Source organism: Clarias gariepinus, chromosome 2 (genome assembly GCF_024256425.1).
Source record: "Clarias gariepinus isolate MV-2021 ecotype Netherlands chromosome 2, CGAR_prim_01v2, whole genome shotgun sequence".
NCBI classification, from domain to species: domain Eukaryota; kingdom Metazoa; phylum Chordata; class Actinopteri; order Siluriformes; family Clariidae; genus Clarias; species Clarias gariepinus.
In genome coordinates this window covers 15,454,795-15,479,501 of record NC_071101.1, presented here as the reverse complement: position 1 = coordinate 15,479,501, position 24,707 = coordinate 15,454,795, and the positions used below count along the sequence as shown (strand labels likewise).

General features: G+C 34.6%; 1 protein-coding gene across 2 annotated transcripts in view; it reads right to left on the bottom strand.

Annotated features, from left to right (window-relative positions):
* Positions 1-1,844: 1,844 nt before the first annotated feature.
* Positions 1,845-24,707, bottom strand: part of pdgfrb (platelet-derived growth factor receptor, beta polypeptide) — a 47,175-nt gene continuing 24,312 nt past the window's right edge. For both annotated transcript variants that reach the window (XM_053516288.1, XM_053516278.1), the window contains exons 3-23: positions 24,401-24,691; positions 22,981-23,238; positions 21,369-21,499; positions 19,939-20,107; positions 15,707-15,887; positions 15,504-15,619; positions 15,255-15,378; positions 13,574-13,782; positions 10,356-10,450; positions 9,957-10,089; positions 9,493-9,597; positions 9,271-9,381; positions 9,001-9,163; positions 7,755-7,921; positions 7,081-7,196; positions 6,617-6,739; positions 6,200-6,311; positions 5,966-6,065; positions 5,524-5,629; positions 5,128-5,387; positions 1,845-4,746 (exon numbers count right to left, since the gene is read on the bottom strand). In XM_053516288.1, coding sequence (XP_053372263.1) covers positions 4,629-4,746; positions 5,128-5,387; positions 5,524-5,629; positions 5,966-6,065; positions 6,200-6,311; positions 6,617-6,739; positions 7,081-7,196; positions 7,755-7,921; positions 9,001-9,163; positions 9,271-9,381; positions 9,493-9,597; positions 9,957-10,089; positions 10,356-10,450; positions 13,574-13,782; positions 15,255-15,378; positions 15,504-15,619; positions 15,707-15,887; positions 19,939-20,107; positions 21,369-21,499; positions 22,981-23,238; positions 24,401-24,691 — 3,188 coding nt within the window. In that variant the 3' untranslated portion in view covers positions 1,845-4,628. The remainder of the gene's footprint in view (positions 4,747-5,127; positions 5,388-5,523; positions 5,630-5,965; positions 6,066-6,199; positions 6,312-6,616; positions 6,740-7,080; positions 7,197-7,754; positions 7,922-9,000; positions 9,164-9,270; positions 9,382-9,492; positions 9,598-9,956; positions 10,090-10,355; positions 10,451-13,573; positions 13,783-15,254; positions 15,379-15,503; positions 15,620-15,706; positions 15,888-19,938; positions 20,108-21,368; positions 21,500-22,980; positions 23,239-24,400; positions 24,692-24,707) is intronic.

The window sequence follows — 24,707 nt, the reverse complement described above, 5'->3', positions numbered from 1 at the left end:
AGGGGCTGGTGATGCTGTAAACCAAATGTTTTGTATTTTTTATGTTTTACATGATCTTTAACAACCTTTGATATTTAAAAAAGTTTTTTTGTTTTGAATAAAAGTTAATAAGTAATAGAAATTGCTGCCATAACAATACAAAATTAAAAATGTCTATTATCAGCTATTATCGTTAGAAAATTGCAGATTTACATTGCCACTACAAATCCTACAAAACTGTAGGTTGATTTATCCATTGAGTTAAGAATGTGACAGGAGAATGTACTGTATAGTGTTTTGCGTAATCCTAAAAAAATAAACCCTTACAAAATATTGCAAAGCTTGGGTCTTCTGAATGAAGTATTGTTTCTGATGAATAATCAATGAGTTGAGTTCTTGCTCTAAAGGAGCTCAACATATTCAGCAACATGTTAATAAATGTATTAAAAGCTAGACCTTATTTGAACAACAAATTGGTGTATACATTTTATTAAAGAACTAAAGGTGACTATAAATAAGGATGAAATAAGGATGAAACGTGGGTTTGAAAACAATATAAATTACAATTTAAAAAATGTTCATATCTAGAGAAAAAAACAAGTCTTAAGGTCCTATGAAGTTCTAATCACTCTTGTAAAACTGTTGCTACCTAGAAAAATCTGTAGGTGAAGAGTCATCTTGGCCTTGTGGCATCACTAGATGGAGACAAAGAATAACCAAGACATTGTCAGACGAGCTGCTTCCACCAGAGGGAGCCAGAGAGCACAATTTAATTAGGATCAGAGACAATTAGAACCACCTGTGCTGGTCTATGGAGAGAAAAAGAGAAAGAGAAAGAAAGAGTGCCTTCCCTTAGTGTTTAGATCTCTGGTAATCTTCTTGGGTACATGTTGATAATTTAATATTGTCTTACTTTAAGAGAAACATGCTTTACTATTATTAAATTTTAATACACTATTATAAATGTTAACAAATACAGTCGACGTACTGCTTGCCATACTCCAGAGCAAAATCCCAAGCATGTTTTTGCTAAAATTACATCCGTTGTTTGAAGCCAGTGAGTGGTTCCACAAATATGATGTATCCATGTGGGAATATGTTCTATTTTAGAGGACAGATGTGTCCAAATTAGAATCAGATAAAAGTTACTTCGAATCTTCTCTATGAGGGGACAGTTGGTGTGTAGGGCATTTTTACCCCACCTGGAGGGGTGACCTATTCATTCCTAGCATATGTCAGGTGCTTCAGGGGTTTTTCTGCAGGCAATGATCTCCTGCAGTTAGAGCCACTGGTTTAGGGCTCCTAAAGGTGTCTCCTGTGGATTTAAGAGCTATAAGAAGGTTTAATTTACTGTCTTAGCAGAAGCACTAAAAATTCCACCTCATACCCTAGAGCAGTCGTTCTCAACCCTGGTCCTATAGGATCCCCTCTGCTGCCATTTTAGGGTTTTCCCCACACTACCACACCCACTTCTATTCAGAGAAGACTGTTCATTATTTGACTTGTTAGATCAGGTCAACTGGGAGCTGAGAAAACAATTAAATGTGCAGGGCAGGGGTCTTCTAAGACCAGGGTTGAGAAGTGTCTGCCCTGGAGTGTTCCATCTCAGCCTTAGTCATAGATAGCTATTCCACTGGCTTTGGTTTATACTCACCACACAGCCCTAGTTAATTTACACAAAGATCAACAAATGGAGCACATGCATCTGTAATTAATAAATGCTGCTAAACTGCAACTCATTTTGAAATTGGCTTGAACTTTACATCCCCCGGAAACTTACCCAGACACTCTGCAACTTGGCATACCTCATTTCAATGTGTCCTTCATTACCAAGAAGAAGAAGAAGAAGCATATTAGAAAGAGTATTGTTTTCTCCCTTTTCTTTATTTTAGGTTTCCTTTACATATAGAACATTCAGTACGATAAAGTACAATATACAAAATATTTATACAAAAATACAATTGTAAACATACATAATGTAGAAGCTTTGGTACCATAGCGTGTATAATATTTCCTCATAAAGTGTGAATTATGGTGTGGCACTAAATAAGGTTTGGCTCATATACAAAAAAAAAAGGCTACAATAAAATCTAAAAAAGTGAAAAGAAAGCAAAGCAATATACTTTCTGAGTCGTGTACAAAATGTATGGCTTCTTTAGTAGGTATGTAATGTGGGTCATTGCTACCATTCTGAGGTTAAATGTTTTATTGTTTCTGGTAAAATTATGACATTTCAAACATTTAAAAAAATGGAATTGTCCCTTTATTGGTTTATAAAAGGACTCTTACTACAGCCGAAAGGCTGTCATTCTGTAATAACATGAAGAAATTAAAGATACAGTCACTTTAAGTAAACGTAAGTAACACAAAAGATGAAGTTTCACACATAAAGAGTTGACCTGTATCTAGTACCTTAACCTGTGCTGTTTCACTAGTGTTTCAGTCAGAAAGTTACATTGCTAAAGAACAAAAAGCAGTCTATGTAATACTGCATCAACAGTTCATAATACCGCTATTCATTTAATGTACCTTCATTTCAGTCATCAAAGTAAAAAAGAAAGGAAAAATACCCCAAAATATATAATCTAGATCAAAGTTTCCCATTTAACTTTAAAGTGCAAACTTGCTACAAGGCTGTAAGAAATCCTTTCTCTAAAACAGAAAATATAGGAAAATTATATAAAAACTGAAAAAACAAACATTTGTAGTTCTCTTGCATAAGGCTCTGATCAACAGTTGTAAAATAGAAATCACTTTTATAAACGTGTCCTCAAAAAAAATGTCAGTCCCTGTTATATAACTGAAATAACATACAATTTACAAAACAACAGTTTTCTAAAAATGATGCTAAGCACTTTTGGCAATGCTAATGCCACTTACTGCACATAATCTCATTTGACACTAATGATGTACTGTTTAGATTCTCATAAATATACTGTAGTGTACCGTTCTCCATTCATATTCTTGGAAATAAATCAACCTGATTTTCTCTTCCTGTCTTTAACTACATATAGCTTTACTCATGCTTGTGGCAAGTTTTCAACAGTCTCATACTGGTAAAAATCACTTGACTCTATTAGCATAAAATTTTAGAATTGTTCAGAAGGGTATTTTGCTGTCTATCAAAATGCATACTTTGTCACTTATTTTAATAAAGGCAGCACTCACTGAAGCAGAGAAAATGCATTAACTAAAGCCGATTGTGGCACAATCTCCTGTGACATAGCCATGTATGATCCAATAGGAGATCTCAGGCAAAGTTCAGCTGATACAGAGAAAGATCACCTTAAATAGTTGTACAATTCAGTGCTAAAAAGCATATAAAGACAGCTCATGGCAAGCCTCAACTTGGTCCACTGTCAATGTGTGCACAGGTCTATTTGTATTATAGCACAAAACATGTATATATATATATTCACTGAAAAGCACTGACCAACCAGTAATATGAATAAAGGTGTTTTTTGACAGATCCTCAAAACTCTGATTAAGGCCCCTTCCACATGTATACAAGTAATTTGTTGCAGTCAACTAACTAGAAAACTTCCCCTCATCTGTTAGGTGAAAATCAGACTAATGTATGAGAATGTCTTACATTTTTACAGTTGTATACAGTTTTGATGCCTCAAGTGAAACTGGTTGAAAGACACCATCTTGGATGAGTTTGGAGCCAGTGTCTGTGGCGTAGACATCTTGGACCCAGAACATGTGCAGAGTTTTGAGTCATGGCTGACTTAACTACCATTTCCTCAATTTTAAGATGGCGTTTTAAAAGAGTTACAAGTCAAATTCAGCATTACAAAGACTGTTTTCCACTTGATATCTATTTTTCTTAAATGCCAATTCCAACTAAAAAAGAAACAAGGTAGAAAAACTGATACAAGTTTTCTGTAGTAATCCTAATATTTGTTAATTATACAGAATAACATTTACAAAAATCATTGTTTTTTAAAGAACTTTTAGATGTTCAGCCAAGAAATAATATATTAAGCACATCAGTTAAGTTTCTAAAGATCTATTATATAATTTATGGAAAATTATGTATTTAAAATTAAGCATTTTCCTGTAATGTACTAAGGCATGGTCAATTTGTGACCACAAAAATTCATGAAACTTGGAATTTAGACCAGTCCTACCAGTCACATGATAAAGTGCAAAGGAATTCAAAGGCATTCAAAGAATTTCCAAGTCAGGAACTCAAACAGCTAAATTGCCTTGTATTCTCATTGCATTATTTTCTACTTTATAATATTTGAGGCTTATTAACAGATTTAAGTTCAGTTTCATTTAATCAGCTATTTTAAGGCTTGTGGGCAAAGATGATCAAGATATGACAGACATTTTACATAATTTCTTCTTTTTTTTTTTGGCTCACATCTCTCCGACCCAAAACACTAAAACGCTTTTCGATTGAAGGAAAAAAAAAATTTTTTTAAATCAACTTGGAATTTTCTAGGATTTGCTAGGATTTCTGGATTGCAACACTAGCTTGTCATCTTGAAATATTAACTTGTGGCCTAAGTAAATTAAATAGTGGTCGTAAATAACCACCATGTCACCCCATAGGACCTGTATTAACCAGATTCTATGTCTGCTTTTTGTTTGAATGTCAGTCGCAGATTTTGTTCAGTGCGAGAGGAAACTTCTTTCTGTTACAGGAAGCTCTCCTCTATGTCAGGAGTGATGGATCGTTCCTTCAATTGATCATCAGACTCCTGTTCTGCACTGGGAGACTCCAATGATGCTGTCTCAGCCTCAGAACCTGCAATGCTGGAGATGAAAAATGAAACTGTAAGATTCCAAAAAATCTCTTGACAACTCTTGATTAAAAAAAAGTTTCTTATTTACATCAGATGTGCTGATTTTTAAGGATTAAGGTCTCAGATACTCTTAGATTCTCTTATAGAAGAATTACAGTAAGTAATAACATTTGTTGTTATGTCTACTGTATGGCTTATAATGCTTTCGTAATGAAACTTTGGTCACTGTTATTAATGGTTACTAACAATGACCAAAGTCTGTAATCACCCATGTATGAACCATGCCCATATGAGTAATTTCTGAACATAAGGAACTAGTGCATCATCTTTCCTGTGCCTTTTGTGGTTTAACCTTTCTGTGTATTTGTGCTAGACAGGAAGCTGGTCCTACCTTGAGGGACTGTCTATTGGCATACTGACTTCCTGACACTCTTCCTCAGGCTTGGGGTCAGGAATTGGGATGATGTAACCATTATAAGGTGTCTCCTGACCATCCTCTAGGCAACGGTTAGGTGAGGAGGATAGAGGAAAAATGGTGGAAGGGGAAGAAGGAGGGAATGTGCCCGGGAATGGAGATGGGGTCCTGGGCTTGCTGCGTACAACAGCTGGATGATCACTCTTGTGAAAGCTCTCGTTGACCTGGGAGTATCGCTAGAGGCAAAGAGAGGGAAAGAGTCAGGTAGTCTAGTTGACATTAGACATCTGATGAGTAACATGGAAACCGAAATGTTTGTGTATAATTTTGAAACTCATGGAAACAAAGAGTGAAAAAAAGTATGACAGAAACCTTTTTATATCCATCTGTGAGCATGTTTCCCATCTCCTGTACCAGATAGGAGAACTCTGGCCTCTTCTCAAACTTCTCTTCCCAGCACTTCCTCATTACCTCATAACTGCATGGAACAGAAATGTTTAAAGAATTTAAATGGAACATTAAACACATTAGAATAAAGCTACTTGTACAGGTATTTTACAAATAAGACCGATTTGCCATATGTCTGGTACAAGAAATGGTACAAAAGCTGTTATATACTGGTTTCTTTTACATAGATGAGGATTCTCAGAATACTAAATGGGTTATTTTTGAAAACCCTTTATATTGTTACCATTTTGGCAAACCATAAACTTTTCATAGGGCTGGATTTTACTAGGGTTTGGTACTAATTTCTTTAAAAAAAATGGACAACAATGGTCATTTAAAGAGAATGAAAAGAAATGATGAAACATACACTTCCTCTGAAGCATGCATGGGTTTGGCCATCCGATAACCTCTCTTAAGAGCGTTATAGAAGAGCTCATTCATAGGGAGATCTGGGTATGGAGTTCCTCCTGTTGGAATAGGTTTTTTTTGTTGTTTTTTTAAGAAAGAAAATCTCATATTAATAGAATATATTATTTTACATATATTAAAACAACATCTTGTTTGAATCCAGATTTAATTGTACTTATGATTTATAACTCACCCAGAGTAAATATCTCCCATAGCAAAATACCATAAGACCAAACATCACTCAGTGTAGTGTACAGGTTATGAAAGATGCTTTCTGGGGCCATCCATTTTAGAGGGAGGAATGTCTGGGGACACAAAAGCATAACAATATACAACATGAACGAGATAGTTTCTGTGGAGGAATACTTTACTTTTGACTGTTTATTCATTGTTTGTAAATTACAAAGTTTTATCATTAAATATCAGCAAACTTTATTAATTATTAGACAGATTGTCACATGCAAGTCATACAAGTCTCTGCGTAAAGTGTTTCTATATGTATACTCTACATAATAATGAAAAAAATACTAATCTTAGAGGGAAAGTTTCATGAGGTCACATTTTTTTTTCACCAAATCAATTGGAGAGTCTTGTTTAGGGTTGTACTCACACTTCCTTTGGAGATGTAATTGTTATCATGCATAATGTCTCTGGCCAGCCCAAAGTCACAGATTTTCACCAGTTTTCCTTCACATATTAAGACGTTCCTAGCCGCCAGGTCCCGATGAACACACTGGAAGTTTAAGGGGAAAAAAAATGATTACAGTGTTAAAAAGTTTACAATTTTAAAAAGTAAATACATAAAATGACTATAATATTTATGCATAGACATTAAAGAAACGAGTATATAATACTTTATAAGCATGCAGTTTGCATGATATTAAACTGCTACAGTAGCTAAACTTTTTCTTACATTACTTACAGGATCAACTTTATTCTATCTATCTTTAAAGCCACTAGAAAACTATAGAAGCACATTTTGTGCGAATTTCATTTTAGACCATTGCATTACACATTTAAGATATGTGGTAAAGAATTGCAAAACTTTGATAAGACATCTGTCTGATCCCATACATTTTTAGAGGCCAGAAACTCCATGCCTTTTGCCACCTGGAAACTGAAGCCCACCAGATCACAATAGCTCAGAGCGGGAGAATCGCTGATGACCAGTGAGAGGTCCACTCTGTGACCTGAGACGCACACAAAGACACACAAGCACACACAGTATTAATTAAATGTTATGTACAAGTGCGATTATTAAATAAACAGAAAATGAATTTGTTCCCAGTTGCACCAGAGGATTGTATTTGTCTAAAGTGTTCTCTAAAACGGCACATCTGGTAAACAGCTGGCTGGCATGTCCAGGCATTTAGCAGTACAGTACAGTATCTAACTGCCAAAATACATATATCATACTAAACCACGTCTTTATTTTTACTATTTTTAGCCTTTGTTTTAACATTGTGAATAGTTTATTTAGTGAACATCCTCTTAAATCATTTAGTTTAGAAAAGCAGAAAAACTATCCTTATACATTTGTTTTTATCATGCATGTTAACTATAAATTATACAATAAGGGGTGTCTAAACTTACTTACAATCTGCTAACCCTGAATAGTTATATTATGAATGAATACTAACTATTGGAGATAGCTTACTGCACTATATTTGATATTTTTTTGTAAACTTTTTTTTTTAATAATGTCATATTTTCCTTAGATGGCTCAGCTTTTAATGCACTATATCTACCTTGTTCTTGGTAGATGTCCTGCTGATATGGTGACTCGTATGGAGATGGCTGGATTTCAGCATATTTAATGGTGTCTTTTAGCTCTTGCATGGCCACATATTCAGTCATATCTTCTTTCCTCATGTCCATATAACCACCATCACTTTCAGAGCCAAATGACACATAGCTACAGGACAGAGATCATAATATAGCATAACACCACAAAAGAGCTCATAACGTATGGCTAAACACTCTTTACACAATTACAGTAAATAAAAAAAAAAAAAAAACTTTTACTACTACTTCAATATTTTACATACTTAATTCAGATTTTGGGATGTTTTTGGGATGCTGGAATAAACCAATATGAACATGAGAGAAACTCATATTAAATTATCTTTTCCAATGTAATGTAGTTTAGATTATTTTATATACTCCCAACTCCAAATCAATACAATTTTTATCCAGACACTGTTATTAGCAAGATAATTAGAAATTGTTTTCATTTACATAAGTATAATATTAAATGTAAGTGTCCAAATATTTAAAAACATATGTAAAGCTTTATTTGACCTGTGGACTAACAGGGTAAAGACTTATTCCTGAAAATGCTTAATCAAAATTTTTATGACATCAACTAACGACATTATAAGCTTTATCAATTGCAAGCAAGTGGATGCTTTAAAATATAGGAAATTCATCATGACTATTGTTAATCTAATTGTGAAATTTTAGGAAAGTGCACTTCTATTTTTTTAATAGACCTTGAAACATAAAAAAAAAAAAAAAAATTGGTATGGTTTTGTTTCAACTATTTGTATATATATATATATATATATATATATATATATATATATATATATATATTATTATTATTTTTTTTTTTTAAACCAAGCTGTTTATACTATATTTCTCTGCAGTGGCATGGTGACATAAGGGTTAATAATGTCACCCTGCACCTCCAGTGTTGGGGGTTCAAATCTTACTTCTAGTCCATGTGTATGGATTTTGCATGTTCGCCCCTTGCTTGGTTTCCTTTGAGTATTTCAGTTTCTTTCCATAATCTACTGTAAAGACATGTGGTCTAGACATTTCAATTTGCCTATAGTGTATGATTAGGTGTGTGAGTATCTGTGTGCTTATGCCCTGCTTGGTGACCTAAGTTTCCTGGGTCAGTCTCCAGGCCTCATGTGACCCTATGGATGGATTTCTCTGCATATAAAAATGTCCAAAAAGTAGTGTGGAAAGGTAGTTTCAATGACTTACCCTTTCTCAGAAGGCATATCAGAGTCAATACAGATGTGGCTGTCGTTCCCATTGGCGAGGTGGCTCTTGTTAGCATAGTTCTGCAGAAAGGTCTGCTTGTTCCTGTGCAGGTAATCCACCAGGTCCCCGTATCGACAGAACTCCGTCACCAGGTACAGAGGACCTTCACAAGTGATGCAATAAGCATGTCTTAATTCTCCACAAAGCATGTTGTTTCATTCCTGTGAGTGACCATGTTTGGAACATGTGTGTGACTTTACAGTACATTACCCTGTTTGGTGCAGGCTCCCAGCAGGTTGACGATGTTGAGGTGAGGACCCAAGTGACTCATGATCTTTAGCTCGGACATCAGAGCCTGAGTCTCGCTCCTACGTGCTGTTGCTGGAGGACACCACAAGATCCAATTAACAACAATCACCCCACAGCATTAATTCATAGAGCATGTAGTAATGAAGAGGGTTTAGATACAGGTCACAGGGTTTAGTGCATTACATTTAAGCATTTTTACAGCCACTTTAGTAGAAGATTGGGCATTGGTGAGTCCATAAGCAGTTGCCTCCACCACTCTGCCAAACGCTCCTGATCCCAGTATGCGACCTAAAGAGTTAAACATGACAGTCACTTTCATTTTAGATCTAAACATGGTAGTAAGGTCTTTATTTGGAGTTAATCAGAATCACTTAATTGGTGATGTGTATAATAATTACTTTTAAATCTGACTTTGAATGTGATCACTTATTTCTAAACACATACAAAGCATCATTATAAAGGGGTGTGCACACCTACACACTTTTTCCAGTTAAGATGTTTCCATTAGTTTTTACTTAAATGTGGTTTTATTAAGGAGGAGGAAAAAACATCTGCCATAATTTAGGAATAATTCTGGTCTGCAATATATTACTACAAAAAACAACAAAAGTATTTTAAGTTTTGAATTTTTAGGTCCCGACATGTACCGAGAACCAGACTGTCTCGAGGCATTTCCCAGGCCAGGTCATAAGGGAGATGAACAGGGTCCACATAGATGTACTCGTGACCGTCCTGACTTACAGACTCAATCACCTTCCATCTAATTTCATAACGTGGTTTCTGCAGAGATCACACACAAAAGCAAACACATTTTTTGTCTTATAATTTTGTCTTGTGATTTCTCTAGTAAACAATTACAGTTAATAGGCTACAAAAATTTTTTTTTACTATAACTTGGTGCTTTGTTTATGACTACTGTAATTTAATTGCAAAAAGAGTCAAAAGAGCATCAAGTAGGTTAAAAAAAGGATACACTGATGTATGAGCATTGTAAATTGCCAATTTGAAAAATCCATGTGCAAGTAGAAAAATAAAACATTCCTTACCTTCCTACACACTGCAATGAGAATGATAATAAAAATGATGGTTATGACGAATAGAGCCACAACAGCAGCTGGAACAGCCACTTGAGAGAACAGACCTGAAAAGACAAAGACACAGAATATTTATCAAAGTTGTACATGGGCAAATTTGGCCTCCAATTAGGCATAGAAAAAAATCCAGCATGAATTTGTCCATCCAGCAATTACATTTTTTGGCATACATCACAAACATTAATAAATCTTAATTATATTAGAATATAGCTAACAGGGTTTAGTGACATGCTGTAACTGGTAAATAAGCATCAATACACCCAAACATAAATATTTATTTTTAATTTTATCACTTTTTTTTTTTTTTTGTTAAGATCCATGCATTTGGGTTAAATAGGCACTGCTAGTATACACACTGAGGCCATTTAAACATGTCATTGCACTTTTTTGAAGCCATTACCTTGTTTTATTACACCTATTTCCTACCATTATTACTACCCTATTACCTACTCTTATTACTTTTTGTGGTCTTTCTGACAAAGGTGAACTAATTTTTGCATGCTATTTTCATATTTTTGCTTATTTCAAATGAACATCTATCTGTTTTAGTGCTCTCATGTTATTGCCTTTGCAAAGCTTGGTAACCATATTATTCTTCATCCTGTCTCTTTCAGCTGTACCAACTGCAGTTTCAGAATGGAAACTTGTTTATATTTATATATGAGGCTTTAATTAGATTTGTCTTAGGAAAAAATAAAAGTGATCTAGTCCAAAGAAGAAGAATGAGGAATTTGAGTTTGGACCCAAAGTGCATTTGTACCAGCATCTACAGTACAAAAGGGCGTTTTCTCAATGGGGTCCGGGAACTGTTTCCAAGCACACTTGGACGAGTTGAGCATGCAATCATTTCAAGCTCGGGAACCGAGGTGGTCTCGGGATCGATTCATGCGTTCCCAAGCACGAAAGGCAGGACATGTGTACACACTCATGCTCAAAAGAGGAAGTGACGCAACTGCTGTTTCTGTAAACAAACAAACGTGGCTGCTAAAGAATCTTTGTGAAATAATGCCAAATAAACATCCAATGTGATCGAGTCAGAACCCCTTTGTCCCACGTCACCATCTGCCTTTATCATCCGACCCGGACAGCGTGAAGCCTGGTCCTGCCAGCGAACGGTATGTTAATATTAAATACTAACGTTATTAACGCTGTTAACGAGAGTCTCATGTTATCATGGCATCTCTTGGTAATTGTACAGTATGTGAATCTTGTGGTGACATTTTAAATGCATATAATAAGATATACAGGATGATCCTTTTACAATAGATCACAACAAAGTTATCTTTGCTCCTCATGTCTGCTTACGTTAAGGCCCTAGATCATTTCCCTGTTAAAAAGAGTAGAATGTGATGAACTATACTTATGTAGCTATTAGAGTCACAGGTACTTTACTCTTTACTTAGTATTTTGGGTAGGCCTATAACCTTTATGTACAGTATATACTCCAACACATCTAAGAGACACTTTGAAAAATTCAGATGCTGAGGATCCACATAAGCTCAGGTTATCTGTGATTGCTGTGACAAAATTTGAGTATTGGAAGAATTTAATTTGTACAAGCTGTTTGCATCCTTCAGCTAATTTCTCGCTTCTTGCTTTTATACTTTCTTGCAGACAGGAATTGGAGGAAACACAGACTGAGACATCTGACAGTGGCACAAGACCAGCTAACAACAGAAGAAAAAGGGGAAAATGTGATAAGCAAGAGCAGGAGACTCTTGATGCCTGAATGAAATTTAGATGGAGGAGCACTGACTACAGATACAGAGAAAGGAAGATCAAGAGATCGAATAGGATGTCGATGCAGGCGATGGACAGACTGTTTAAATTTATAGCGCCATTGTCTTAATTTCAGTAACACACACCCTCTTGCTATGCAAGTACAAGTAAATATAGAAATACACTACATTTTAATGTTTACATTTTCCCGTATGACAGCTACTTTTCTGTCACAACACTTACTTGAATTATATTTTACTTGAATTATATTTAATAAAACATTTTTGCACTCTAACAAGTATTTTGTCTCTGTTCCAAATCACCCACAGTTATCTTGGATTGTACAGTATACATTTATTATTTTTTTAAAAAACAATGTAAACACACTGCACACAAAACATGTTAAAGACAAAACATTGATTGATGCATGGTGAGTTTTCAAGTTTAATAGTTTCAGCACCTCAGCTAAGTTTGAAAAGCTTTACTTAACAAAATAAGGGGGAAAAAAAGCACAAGCGTCTCTCTCATAGGAATGTTGTCTTATTAATAGGAAAATTTGATTTCTCCAGGACACAAGCACATGCTGCTATCACACACCAGACCTCTCTTGAACCAAAATGAACCTGGGGAGAACAGAAAATAAATGTATTATTATACGTATCTATACTATTCATTAAAATGTATTATATATAGCAGGTATCATATTTAGGTGTAGCATTTCTCGTATTTCACTGTACTTAACTGTATTTTTGCATTTAAATATTTGTTGTTTACATCTGTATGATTAAATTCAGTGTACATAAAAACTTTATTTTTGCGATAAAAAAAGTTCATATTTAATAGAATAAATAAATAACGCTCATGTGCTATGACCAAAAAAAAAAATGTTTAATGAACACTTTTTTTTTTATTTGAAAAAAATTCCTCACCTTACAGAGTAGATTTGCAAAGTCATTCCTCAGTGCCTCGCGCTGTAACTGCGCAGCACGCGCTCATTTCACTCTCTGAGCCGCGCGATAGTTGTGGCAGTTGGCGTGTTGTTCAGAGCGTCGTTGTTTTTGTCACAAAAATAAAAACATCCACACGGAGCATTAACAGGTGTCTCACAGTTCATGACCCGCAGTTATGAACCGCAGCCAATAATTTGCCTCAGACCCATGTGCTCGTTAATATCCAATAAAATGTTTTTATTGGCATATTTGTCAGGTAAGTCATGAACCTTTAATAAGCCGTGTTAGTTATGAGAAAATAAATAATCAGATTTTGGGTTTCAGTTTAGGTTTTTGACTTTACAGCACACTTTCTAAATGTTAACATTGAATATAAAAAATCATTTTAGCAGCCATTTAGCAATTTAAACAAATGCAGAATGTCTTCCTTTTACAAACACATGATGAATATTGCATGATATTGCTTTATAGTACAGTAACACATCAAAGCAGGACACTCACTGCTAGAGATGAGTCTGATGTCCCGTGCACGAGCTCCTCTCTCATTCTTGGCCTGGCAGCGAACAGTGATCTGCTGAGGTTGGAGAAACATCACCTGGCTGTGGACCTGATGGATTTTCCGGCTCTCGTTATAGGTGACATTAGTCACAATGTGGATGTTCTCTGTATCTGCCACTAGGGGGGTCCACACAGCAGTTTTGTTGCTGCACCTGAACAGGATAAAGAGAAACAAACACATTAATATAACAATAATTTCGCCATACTGAAGTTCTTGCTGTGCACTAAAATTACAGCTTGTAAATAAATCATGCTCACTTAATGCTTACTAAGAGCATAAATGCTTCAGCATGATATAAGACATATTCCAGGTCAGATATGGTGTAACTGCTTTTCCAGATTGATGCACATTAATGGGCCATAAATGTTGTAGGTTTACAAAACAATGTGCAGAAAGTTTTTAACAGACAAGAGACTGTGGGAACTGTACACACAACTATTCACCAACACCACTTGCACATTACAGGAATTATGCTGGGAGTTATTGCCACATCCTCTATTCAGTCCTGAACTCACTCAAAGCCTTTCCAAATGTTTGTGTTAGAGCAAGTTAAAGGTTAAAGGAGTTCCTGGGAGGCCAGCATTTCAAACATGAAGCAGGCAGTCTAATCATAGATCCAGCGTACTGAGATAACTTACTACCTTGATGATATCCAAGCATTAGTGTAACACTGGGATAAGTGCATTAGTGTAACTACTGTATAAAGAAAAATAAAGGAAGTATTTACTCTTATAACTATGTTCTGTTATTCTGCAAGTCTTATTTTAACTTGAATGTTTGTCAGGTTTACTAAACAATGACACATCATACTTCCAAATATGGTTAAGTTTACCTTTTATGGAGTGTCTTATGAAATAAGCAATTTTTTTTTTGTAAATAATACTGTATGTTTCTGTATATAGCAGCTATACGTAGGCATATCTTAAGGTTTGTGCCTCTAAAAGTCAAGAGGATAAAAACCTGTTATCTCTCTGGAAATTGATCCAGTTTATCTATGGCAGAAAACTTAACAGAAAATTCAAAACTCTTCACCATATCAACCTTCAGTTATTCTCTACATCACATAACCTGTAAAGGGTTGCCTATCCCATGGAACTTTGGGCATATTGCAGGATACACCATGTGGTGCCAACTAATTACAGGGCACACATGCGCACACACACTACAGGCAATTTGAGAGCATGAGTTAGCCTATCTTGCATGTCTTTTGACTGTGGGAGGAGTACCTGAAGGTGTGAAGCCACAGTGCTAACTGCTGTGCCAACATGCTGCCACCATATCAACAATTACACTTCTTTTTTTTGGTAGAGAAATGACTAGAGAAATGGATTAGCACATTAAAATAAGCACATTAATCTTTACATGTATTTAATCTTCACATTAATTAATCAATCATTAATCTTTTAGGCTACTTACTGAAATTTTACATTTGAAAGTATTTTTTAATAGAAATTGACAACTGCCCCAACATTATTTTTGTGTTTTTAGTAATTAACTATCTACCTTCTTTTCTAAGAGCTGTAAATTTCATTGAAGCTATTATCCATGGTCATTGAACATATACTACACAAACACTGCAGTAAACATGAGAAAAAACTCAGTTAATAATGAGTGTGTTCTCACTTGTGCATGCTATTACAGCTAAGCCACTGGACACTGGGAGACGGGACTCCTTCTGCCACGCAGGTGACTGCATGCTTCTCTTCCGGCAGGTGATGATCTGAAAGTTCAGTTATCTGAGGGGGAACTAAACACAGATGCAACATAACCTTTTCAGATAGATTTTTTTACACAATTAAAAAATAAAATAAATGGCCTCAGCTTTGTATAGACAAGAGTTAAGGATTTCAGATGGGTGGCCAACTTTCTTACCTTTAACCACTAGATCAAAGGTCATCTTCTTGGAATCGTCCCCATTGGAAACATAAACAGTGTAATATCCTCTCTGCTCTAGGCGGATCCTCACTAGAGTTAATGTGCTGATGTATCTAGGGAAGCGAGATGTACACATAGTAAAATACTTTTAAATAAAATGCCATTTTTTTTTCTGTCATTTTTCTGGCGCATTTTGTTACCTGGTTTCCTGTTCCTGTCTCGTATTGATGACCTTGTCTCCGTTAATCATGGCTCCATCTTTGCTCCAGTGTATCCGAGGTGTGGGATACGCCTCCACCTCCACCCTCAGCTCCACATTCTCATGCAGTAAGGCCGAGACATTAGTGCTTTGAAATGAGCTCAGCTTGACAAAACCTTTCTCTAAAGAACAAGACACAACTCATCAGTTTTCCCCTCATGCTGTGCGCAGCATTAACATCTCAGACTTCAAACATGTTTTCAGACTTACAGTCCTCGCTCTCAGTCTCTTTTCCTATTATTTTAACTATAGCTACTTATCAGATTTTTGTTAATGAATAATATGCTTTAAGATGAATGACTAAGTAGTAAGTTAAGACTTGAGGGATTTATAAAAGGGGGATAAAAAACAGATTTTTTGCAGCTTTTGTCAACTTTTTCATATATTTTTCTTTTATTTGTTTTAAGTTTTATATAATAAGTAGGAAAAAAGTGAAGTTTTTTATTATTATTATTGTTTTGTCTTTATATTAAAGAAAAAAGGTGCTGTGTCCGAGTTTTATAACCCAGTGTTACTGTTTTGTCTGTACTTTATCTTGTATTTTCTATTACTGTATCTACTTGTTATAAAATAATGCTTTTTAGTTAAACAACAGATAAACAATTTGCAACTGTAACTTGTAACATGTAATATTAGTAAATAAAATCAGTGATGTTTCATTTTGTCACAATGACAACTCAAACAACTATAGTAAAATTGTATACATGCAACAAAAAAATACAGGGCTTGTTAAAGAATGAGCTTGGGATTACTATTACAGTGATTAACGGTTCATAGAAGAAATACATCAACACTGTCATTACAAGACATCCTATGAGCTGTTTTAAGAATTGATCAAGAAATCGACTGTATCATTCATGCTTTTAATCATTGTCTGTAACTGTAAATTATAGTGCTTTTAACATAGAAAAAAATAGGGGGAAAATCTGTTTTGTTAAAATTGCACACAAAACCAAAAAGTTGTGACATTCTTTCAGTGCTGAATTATCACAATTTTTATTATTATTATTATTATTAGTAGTATATATATATATATATAAGTTAAGTTAAGTTAAGTAATGTTAAGCCTTTATTCGTCACACATACATTACTGCACAGTGAAATTCTTTATTCTTCGCATATTCCAGCTTCTTGTTACCAATGGTGCCCCTGGAGCAGACAGGGTTAAGGGCTTCACTCAAAGGGCCAACTGCGGCAACCTGACGGAGCTGGGGCTCTAACCACCGATCTTCCAATCCGTAACTCAGAGCCTTAACACAATGAGCCACCACTGCCCCTATCTATATATATATATATATATATATATATATATATATATATATATATATTTAGCATTTTAGCTTTATATTGTTTTGCTATTTGGACTATATGCCAAATCAACAGCCTGTTCAGCTACAAGTGTTTAGGTCTGGAAACAAACTTTTTTTTTTTTTTTTTTTTTTAGAGGGGGCTTTGGGTGCTAGAATGGATAGTCATCTTGTTGGGAACAAAAAAAAGTAGAGCAATGCATAAATCAAGAGATTTTAGTTTGACTTAAATAAATACATGAGTGCTTTAAAAAAAAGCCAGAAGTAAATTAATGCTTCAGAATACATCAACAGCGGAGGTGGAACACAGCTTTCTGTGAATCCCTGACATGTGTTCCAATTTATGAACACCAAATCAATCATGAAGAACATTCAGTATACGAGGTTTAAAAAGATTTTCCCATAGAAATAAGAATGCAAGTTCATATAATGACTTCATATAAAAATCATATAATGACTTACACTACCAGTCAAACATGCTTTAAGTGTTAATATCAATATACAGTATATGGGTATTTTTTACAAAAAGTATATAGTATTAGCACTTAAAGTAGATTAGTAACAGGACCACTTTATCTTATTTTTTAGGCACCTAACAAATACTTGAATTATGCATTGTGTGTGTGTGTGTGTGTGTGTGTGTGTGTGTGTGTGTGTGTGTGTGTGTGTGTGTGTGTTCCATGCATAATTCACACCTAAAAGCAGCCAAGTTCATTATCACTTTTAGCAGATGACTATAATGCACTTTCCAAAGCACATTAGGGCCACGTAAAAGCTGCATGTGTGCTGCAGAAGCACTCGGGCTCTCACAAAGCCTCCTATTCAGCTGCGTTGGGTTCCAGTCAGCTCTTTCCTTCCTCACATAGACACTTAGTGTGTTCCAATGAGGGGTGTACAGGGATAGAGAGAAGGAGCTAAAGGCACCACCACAGTGTGTGTAGCAGTCCGGCTTGTGTGGTTTGAAATGGTGGTTGCTTAAAAATAACAAACCTCATTTTAAAAGAATGTCAACATTCACGTCTGAGATTTGCTCAACAGCTGAATCTTTGAGTAAAGGGTATGCTGTGAAAGCCAACATTCGTGAAAAAAAAAAAACTGAGAGCTGATTCAACTTGCCATTTAAATGAAACTGTTTATGTAGGTTTAACTTAATTGGAATCATAAGTTACAAACATTTATATTGAGTTAGCAAATAAATGAATACAGTTACTGTGCTGAAATATACCTAACAATTTGGATATAAAGTCAACCTTAATCTTTCTGGTAAGAAATCATTTTACCTACCATTTTCAAATTTATTTATTTTTTGTTATTATTTCCCCACACTTTTTAGATTACTCCACAATTAACTCATTACGACAACAGTAATAATAACTAGTATACATTCTTTTAAAAAAATTATAATGAATAATTAATAAGAAATAATTAATTACTTTTAATTCAAACTAAATGTTGGTAATAAATATAATGGTCACCACTGGCCTCCACGATCCCTATTTGGACTACAGAGATTTCTTGATGGATGAATGGATAAATGCTGTTACTTGCTGGGTTTGGGGTGGAAATATTTTCAGTGAGAAAAAAATGAAAATAAGTAAAAAAAATAAACCTTTATATTACTTGGAAGGGACAGATGTGAAAACATTTAGTTTCAACCAAAAAAAAAAATATACAGGATAAACTGAGGATAAAAAAAAAAGTTGTGCTACATAATTTATTTTCTTAGTTTTTTCAATTCTTAAAAAAAAATTATTTTATCAAAAAGTGTACAAAAGTTTCAGGATTGACATTTTAGAAGAGCTGACTTGAAGGCATTTGGCAGTTTTGTATTTTGGGAAAGTATTTTTACCTTTTAACATTAATTGTCTTTATGATCCTGAAATATGCTAGCTGGCTAAATGTCAATCTAGCTGATAAGTATACAGTATATCTAAACTAGTAGTAGTAGATAAACCAGCCGTGCTATGTTGAAAATCTGCTTGAAGTGATTGAATGGGTTTCATTTCTTTAAATTAAAATAGTTAAACGTGTTTATTGTTTAAATATCTTGAGAAAAATCTTCCCATGTTAGTTAACTGACTTGTGTTAGCTGAGATTAAGATAGGTCAATATTTTGCTAGTTCTACATTCATACAGCAAACTTAATAAAGTAATATATATATATATATATATATATATATATATATATATATATATATATATATACTAATGATTCTGAATGGATTTTTAAGTTAGATTAAGTATCTGCTTTATGCTTTACTACTGTACCTGCATCCCTACTAAGTTTCATAAGTTTTACTGAGTTAGCTAAAATTACCAAGCTAATGACTAGTTCGTATTGTATAACTATTTTATCGTAGCGCTGTATATCTAAGTTTTTTTTTTATCTGGAAAGGTATTTTATCTGCATTTTGTAAATAAATTGGCAATAATAAAAAGATGATATAAATAAACAGAAAATGCCTTTTCCTTTACAGGGATATTGAAAGTTATAATATGTTTTTATTAATAGTTTTAGTAATTATGAAGTAGAACATAAAGTGCTGGATTCTTTTTTACAAACAAATATTTAACTATGAATACTGCATTGTTTTACATTAATTTTAATATTTTTGTGAACATTATTAATTAATTAGTTCTTTTTTCTGAAACATTAAAATATATCTCCTGTGTTTTTTTTGTTTTTTTTATTTTACTTTATCTTTATGGCTGTTTTACATGGATTTGTGTGTTTTGCATGTGCTAATTTAACACAACTTAATAAAGCCTTTACATACATCATTTTTTTTCTTTATCATAGTAACATATTACATGTTAAAAAAATAGCAGTGAATTATTATGTATGAAAGACATTGTTGTCTCTTACCCAGCACAGTGATGTTGATGCTAAGAGATGTACGTTGGTTGCTCACGCTCTCTTGTGCATAGCAGATGTACTGCCCAGAGTGTTCCAGAGTGGTTTGGGAATAGTTCAGAAAAGAGCGCATACTCATGGTTGCTGAGATTATGTCTGTCAGAACTTCCACATTTCCAGCCTGAGGTAACCAACATGTCAAAAGGATTCAACAGGTCAGAAGTCTGCCAATAGTTATGCATAGCTAAGCATTATAGGAAGTTGTTTACATTGGTTTTCTATAAATCATTTATCTAATAACTAATAAATCCTACTTTATTGTTGTTGAGTTCATAATAAGTAATTTTTATGAGTAAATATTTTTCAAAAAAAGTGTTTCAAGTATTGTTTGCTATAGTAAATAATGTTGTTTAGTCAGTGGTCTGTCTGTGAAAAAAAAAAGGCAAAATACCACCAATAGCTTCATGCAGTATAAAAATAAGAAATAATTAAAAAACATTCTATTATTATTTTTAATAAGTAAAAAGTGCATTACTTATTTAGTACAATTGTAACAGTTTATTAATGCATTACTAACAAGGCTTAAGGTAAATACAATGCACTTTCTTAAATAATTATAACAGCTTAATGAGTGCCTTATGAAAGTATTATGCTGCATATATAATTTTTTTTTTTATATAGTTTATTAGACAGTTGGCCTTTACAGAAAGTTTAAGATGATATGCAGTGTGACCTGGTGTGTAAATATTTTTTATAATAGGGTGAGATGTGTGATTTTTAATTAAGGGTGTGCCACCACCTTTAAGACTTTAATCTAAAGACTTAAAGATTACACATCTTATGTACTGAGTTAAAAGTAAATAAAAGTCTAAAACAGATGTCTTTGGTGTATGATTAAAAATAGCAAGTGGACAATATCTGGTATTCCTAAAGTCTGAACACTAAATTGGCTTGACAAAACAACAGGAATCTACTTAAACACAATTCTCAAGGCACTTTCTGCTAAATTTTAGAGCTACATAATATATACATTCTTGTAATAGACGCTGCAAACTAAGTGGCTCAGCGCTTTGATCATACATGAAATATGGCTGTTTTACGATAAACATCAAAGACCCACATTATCACAATACATGCTGTGTTAATGGCCTGACAGCTTCCTGTTTGCAAGAGCGATGTTAATAATGTTGACCAGTTTAAATCCTAGCAAGGCTTTCAGCATTTAGCTGTTTCCTTCTCAGCATCCTCCTCCTCTTCTCTGTCTTTCATTTCTCCCTCAGCAGATTTAAATTTTTTATAAAAATGTGTTATCCATAAAAGATTCTCAGGGATTAGGTGTGGCAGAACATCTTGAGGTAATTTGGGCTGTTGAATTTTTTTCTTGAGGGGTCGTGAAGTTAGAAGAAAACTAGATGGGGCAGTTTATTTTTCGGCCCACTCACTTCTTTGTTCGGGAACTCCCAGTTGAAAAAGACGAGCTCGACTCCGTGGGCCGTGCAGTTAATGCTGAGTGGCTCGCCTTGTTTCAACACCGTCTTTGAGGCATTGATGTGGGCGTCCAGCGCCTCAGGAACTGTGGCCATGTGAACAAGAGATACAGAATCACATAATGCAATCATTGTTTATAAACTGTGTTCTACAACTTGTGTGTTTATGAACGGAAGGGGAACATTGATACAAAAGAAATGACAGGAAACAAAGTGGACAGATGTTCTACACATGTGGAGATGTCTGCAACTCTTTTTTTTTTTCCACCCATGATAGAAAGTATTCATTTGGAAGAACTAAAAAGCTGATTTACTAAAATATTGTAGTGTGTACTTTTCGTTAAATATCATTATTGGGCTCATTTTCAGAGGAGATCTCAAATATGAGTCATTAATCAACATCAACTTAAACTTTAAATACGTGACCTTTATTCTTGCATACTTGTCATTGTAAACAAGAAATATTATTTATATCCTACATACAGTATGTATGATGTTGGAGATATTTTCCAATGATCTAAAAGTTTATTTAATAAACACGCTCTGACTGAAGTGTTCCATACATTCTTATAAAGAACTGTACCCTTAAACACATAAATAAGATAATAAGTTATGAAGGTGCTGATAACAACATTTTATTTGATTTGAAAATCAACCAGGGAACACTTACGTAAATACCAGTGTTTACATTTACATTTTACATTTAGGCATTTGGCAGACGCTCTTATCCAGAGCGACTTACATTTTTATCTCATTACACATTTGAGCAGTTGAGGGTTAAGGGCCTTGCTCACGGGCCCAACAGTGGCAACGTGGTGGTTGTGAGGTTTGAACCTGGGACCTTCCGAACCGTAGTCCAATGCCTTAACCACTGAGCTACCCCTGGCCCACCAGAGAAGCCCTGTATAACAACTGAACAATACTACATGCAGATCAAAGCTTATTTCAATAGTGTTCAGTTGTCATTGTTATTATTTTTTTAGTCTCTAAGTTGAATTGACATAAAAATCAAATTAAATATAAGGGCTGTAACGAAAATATTTTTTAAAAGTATCTTTTTTTCCTCCTTTTTTTTCATTTTTGTATTACCAGTGGTTTAAACAAGTCTATTAGATTTTTCGTAATGTGACCTCATATAAGAAGAGACCCTTTCCTGGCTTGTTACTCAACTCTACTGTTTTGTGTTGGGTCATAGCGCCAGCAGTACAGTAGGTCATTTGCTTAGACACTGAAACTGTGCATTTAGGGAAGGGGGTAAATAAAGTGAGTTTGAGATATGAAAAAAGTGCATTATCTAAGGGGTAGTTTAGCTGGAGCATTAACACAGACTTTAAGGAACTCTTTCACCACTTGTTAAGGAACTTGTTAAGGAAATAGTAAAAAACGGGACCTTTTGTTCCCATAATGCTTGACATGTCATTTTGCCATCATGTGACTCTTAGTCAATGTGAAAATTTTAATTGATAAAACCAAACAAAACCAAAAAAAAATCAGTTAGCATAGGACTAAGCCTTTGTAACTATTTGTGTAAAAACCTACCCTGTCATGCTCTTCCGTAGACACCTACCTATAATGCTGAAGACGTAGAATAAATTGGACCACTGTTCCTTTCCATTGCGTTCTCCTCTGCATTTGTAAATTTTGTCTTCCAGTATTGCTGTAAAGCCAGTGGTGGGTATGTATTTGCCCATCACTTGGATATCAGTATCTTTTTCATGAAGGGTCACATTGATCTTTGGGTCTGTCACCAGACAGGGAATTGTCCCTTCATCAGTTGTCTTAGTGACTGCATGAAAGTCATTCTCCAGAAACCACTCCTCTGGGTCTGAAAAAATAAATACATAAATAAAATTCTAGTATCGTATACTGCAAAGGTTTCCAGCAAACTGAACATTGTCAAACTTTAAAAACAGGGTAATAAACACTTAATTAAACTCTCAATTCTTCAAATAAGATCAAGTCCTTGAACAGCCTGAAGGTGCAAAATGACAGGAAGTAAAACAGAAGACAAAGCAAAAATGCAGGGACAAGGCTGAATTCAAAGATGTGTCATTGAAGACATGTTATCTATTCTTCTGAACACAAGCAACTATGCCTGGATTTAGGAACTGAACACTAAGTTGTCATAAGCACACATAAAGCACACAAACTTTGAGGAACAGAGAAGTGTTTATGAGATCCCAGCAATGCAAATGCCATTCATGACCGCCAAGGGAAGTAAATTGGCCTTGTGCTCTGGGTGCAAGGAATTGCATGCTTTCTTTTCACCTTGTTAATCACAGCAATACTAGCCAATCACAGACATTTGTGAGCTCATATCACATCATAGGAGAGAGTTGGCTAGTTGATTGGAAAACAATTGATTAAAAATGGAAATAAACATGAGCACAACCCCCAAATTATTAAATATGCTTCAGAAAAGAATGCAAGCAAGTCTCTGGAAAGACGAAGCTGCAGAGATCTACAGTGCATCATCTTTGCATTTTCCTAAGATAATAATTAAACCTTTTAATAAACCTTCTTTACTCTATTCCATTCTCTTATCCTTGGAAAGATTAAAATATCTTGTCCTTTTTTAAATAACTTGTTTTATCCATCTTTGCTTCTTCAAATTATCAATTAAATTAATATAAACTTATATTGCTACCCATAAAATCAAGACCTGGTTAATATGCCATGTATTAAAGGCTGCAATAAATCATGGATAGCAAGTTAGACATTGGGTCTTAAGTATAGTGGGTGCGGCATAATTTTGTTCTAGGTTACTTAAGTTGCAAAACACTTCTAATTTTAATAGTTTTAATGGTTAAAAAAATATGAAGGAGTCTTCAGAACATGCCAAGTACTTTATATGTAACCATACATAATCCCAAAGTATCTGCTTATATGGAAATATATTGTTGGGAAAAAAATTATATAAATTTTTTTGTATTTATGTAATATTGTGTCTGGATTGTCAGTGTATGTGCAAATGTTTTGCTTCTCACCAGGCACAAAGACAGCCACCTCCCTGGTTTCCTCAGAACCATTCTCAGAGCACACATACACTCCTGTGTGTCTCCATGTCACATTCTCTAGGTGGAGAACACTAGAGGTGCGAGATCGATTTTCTGTTCTGAACTCAGGTACGTTTTCATCTCTTTTGTAGCGCCAGGAGACAGGAGCCCACCCGGAACAGGTGATGGAGATAGAGGCATTAGCGGACAGAGTGGTTTCTTTTATAATGGGACTCAACTCAAGAAAAGAACCAGCTGAGCACAGCAGGAAGATCAGGAGGGCTTTGGAATATAAACA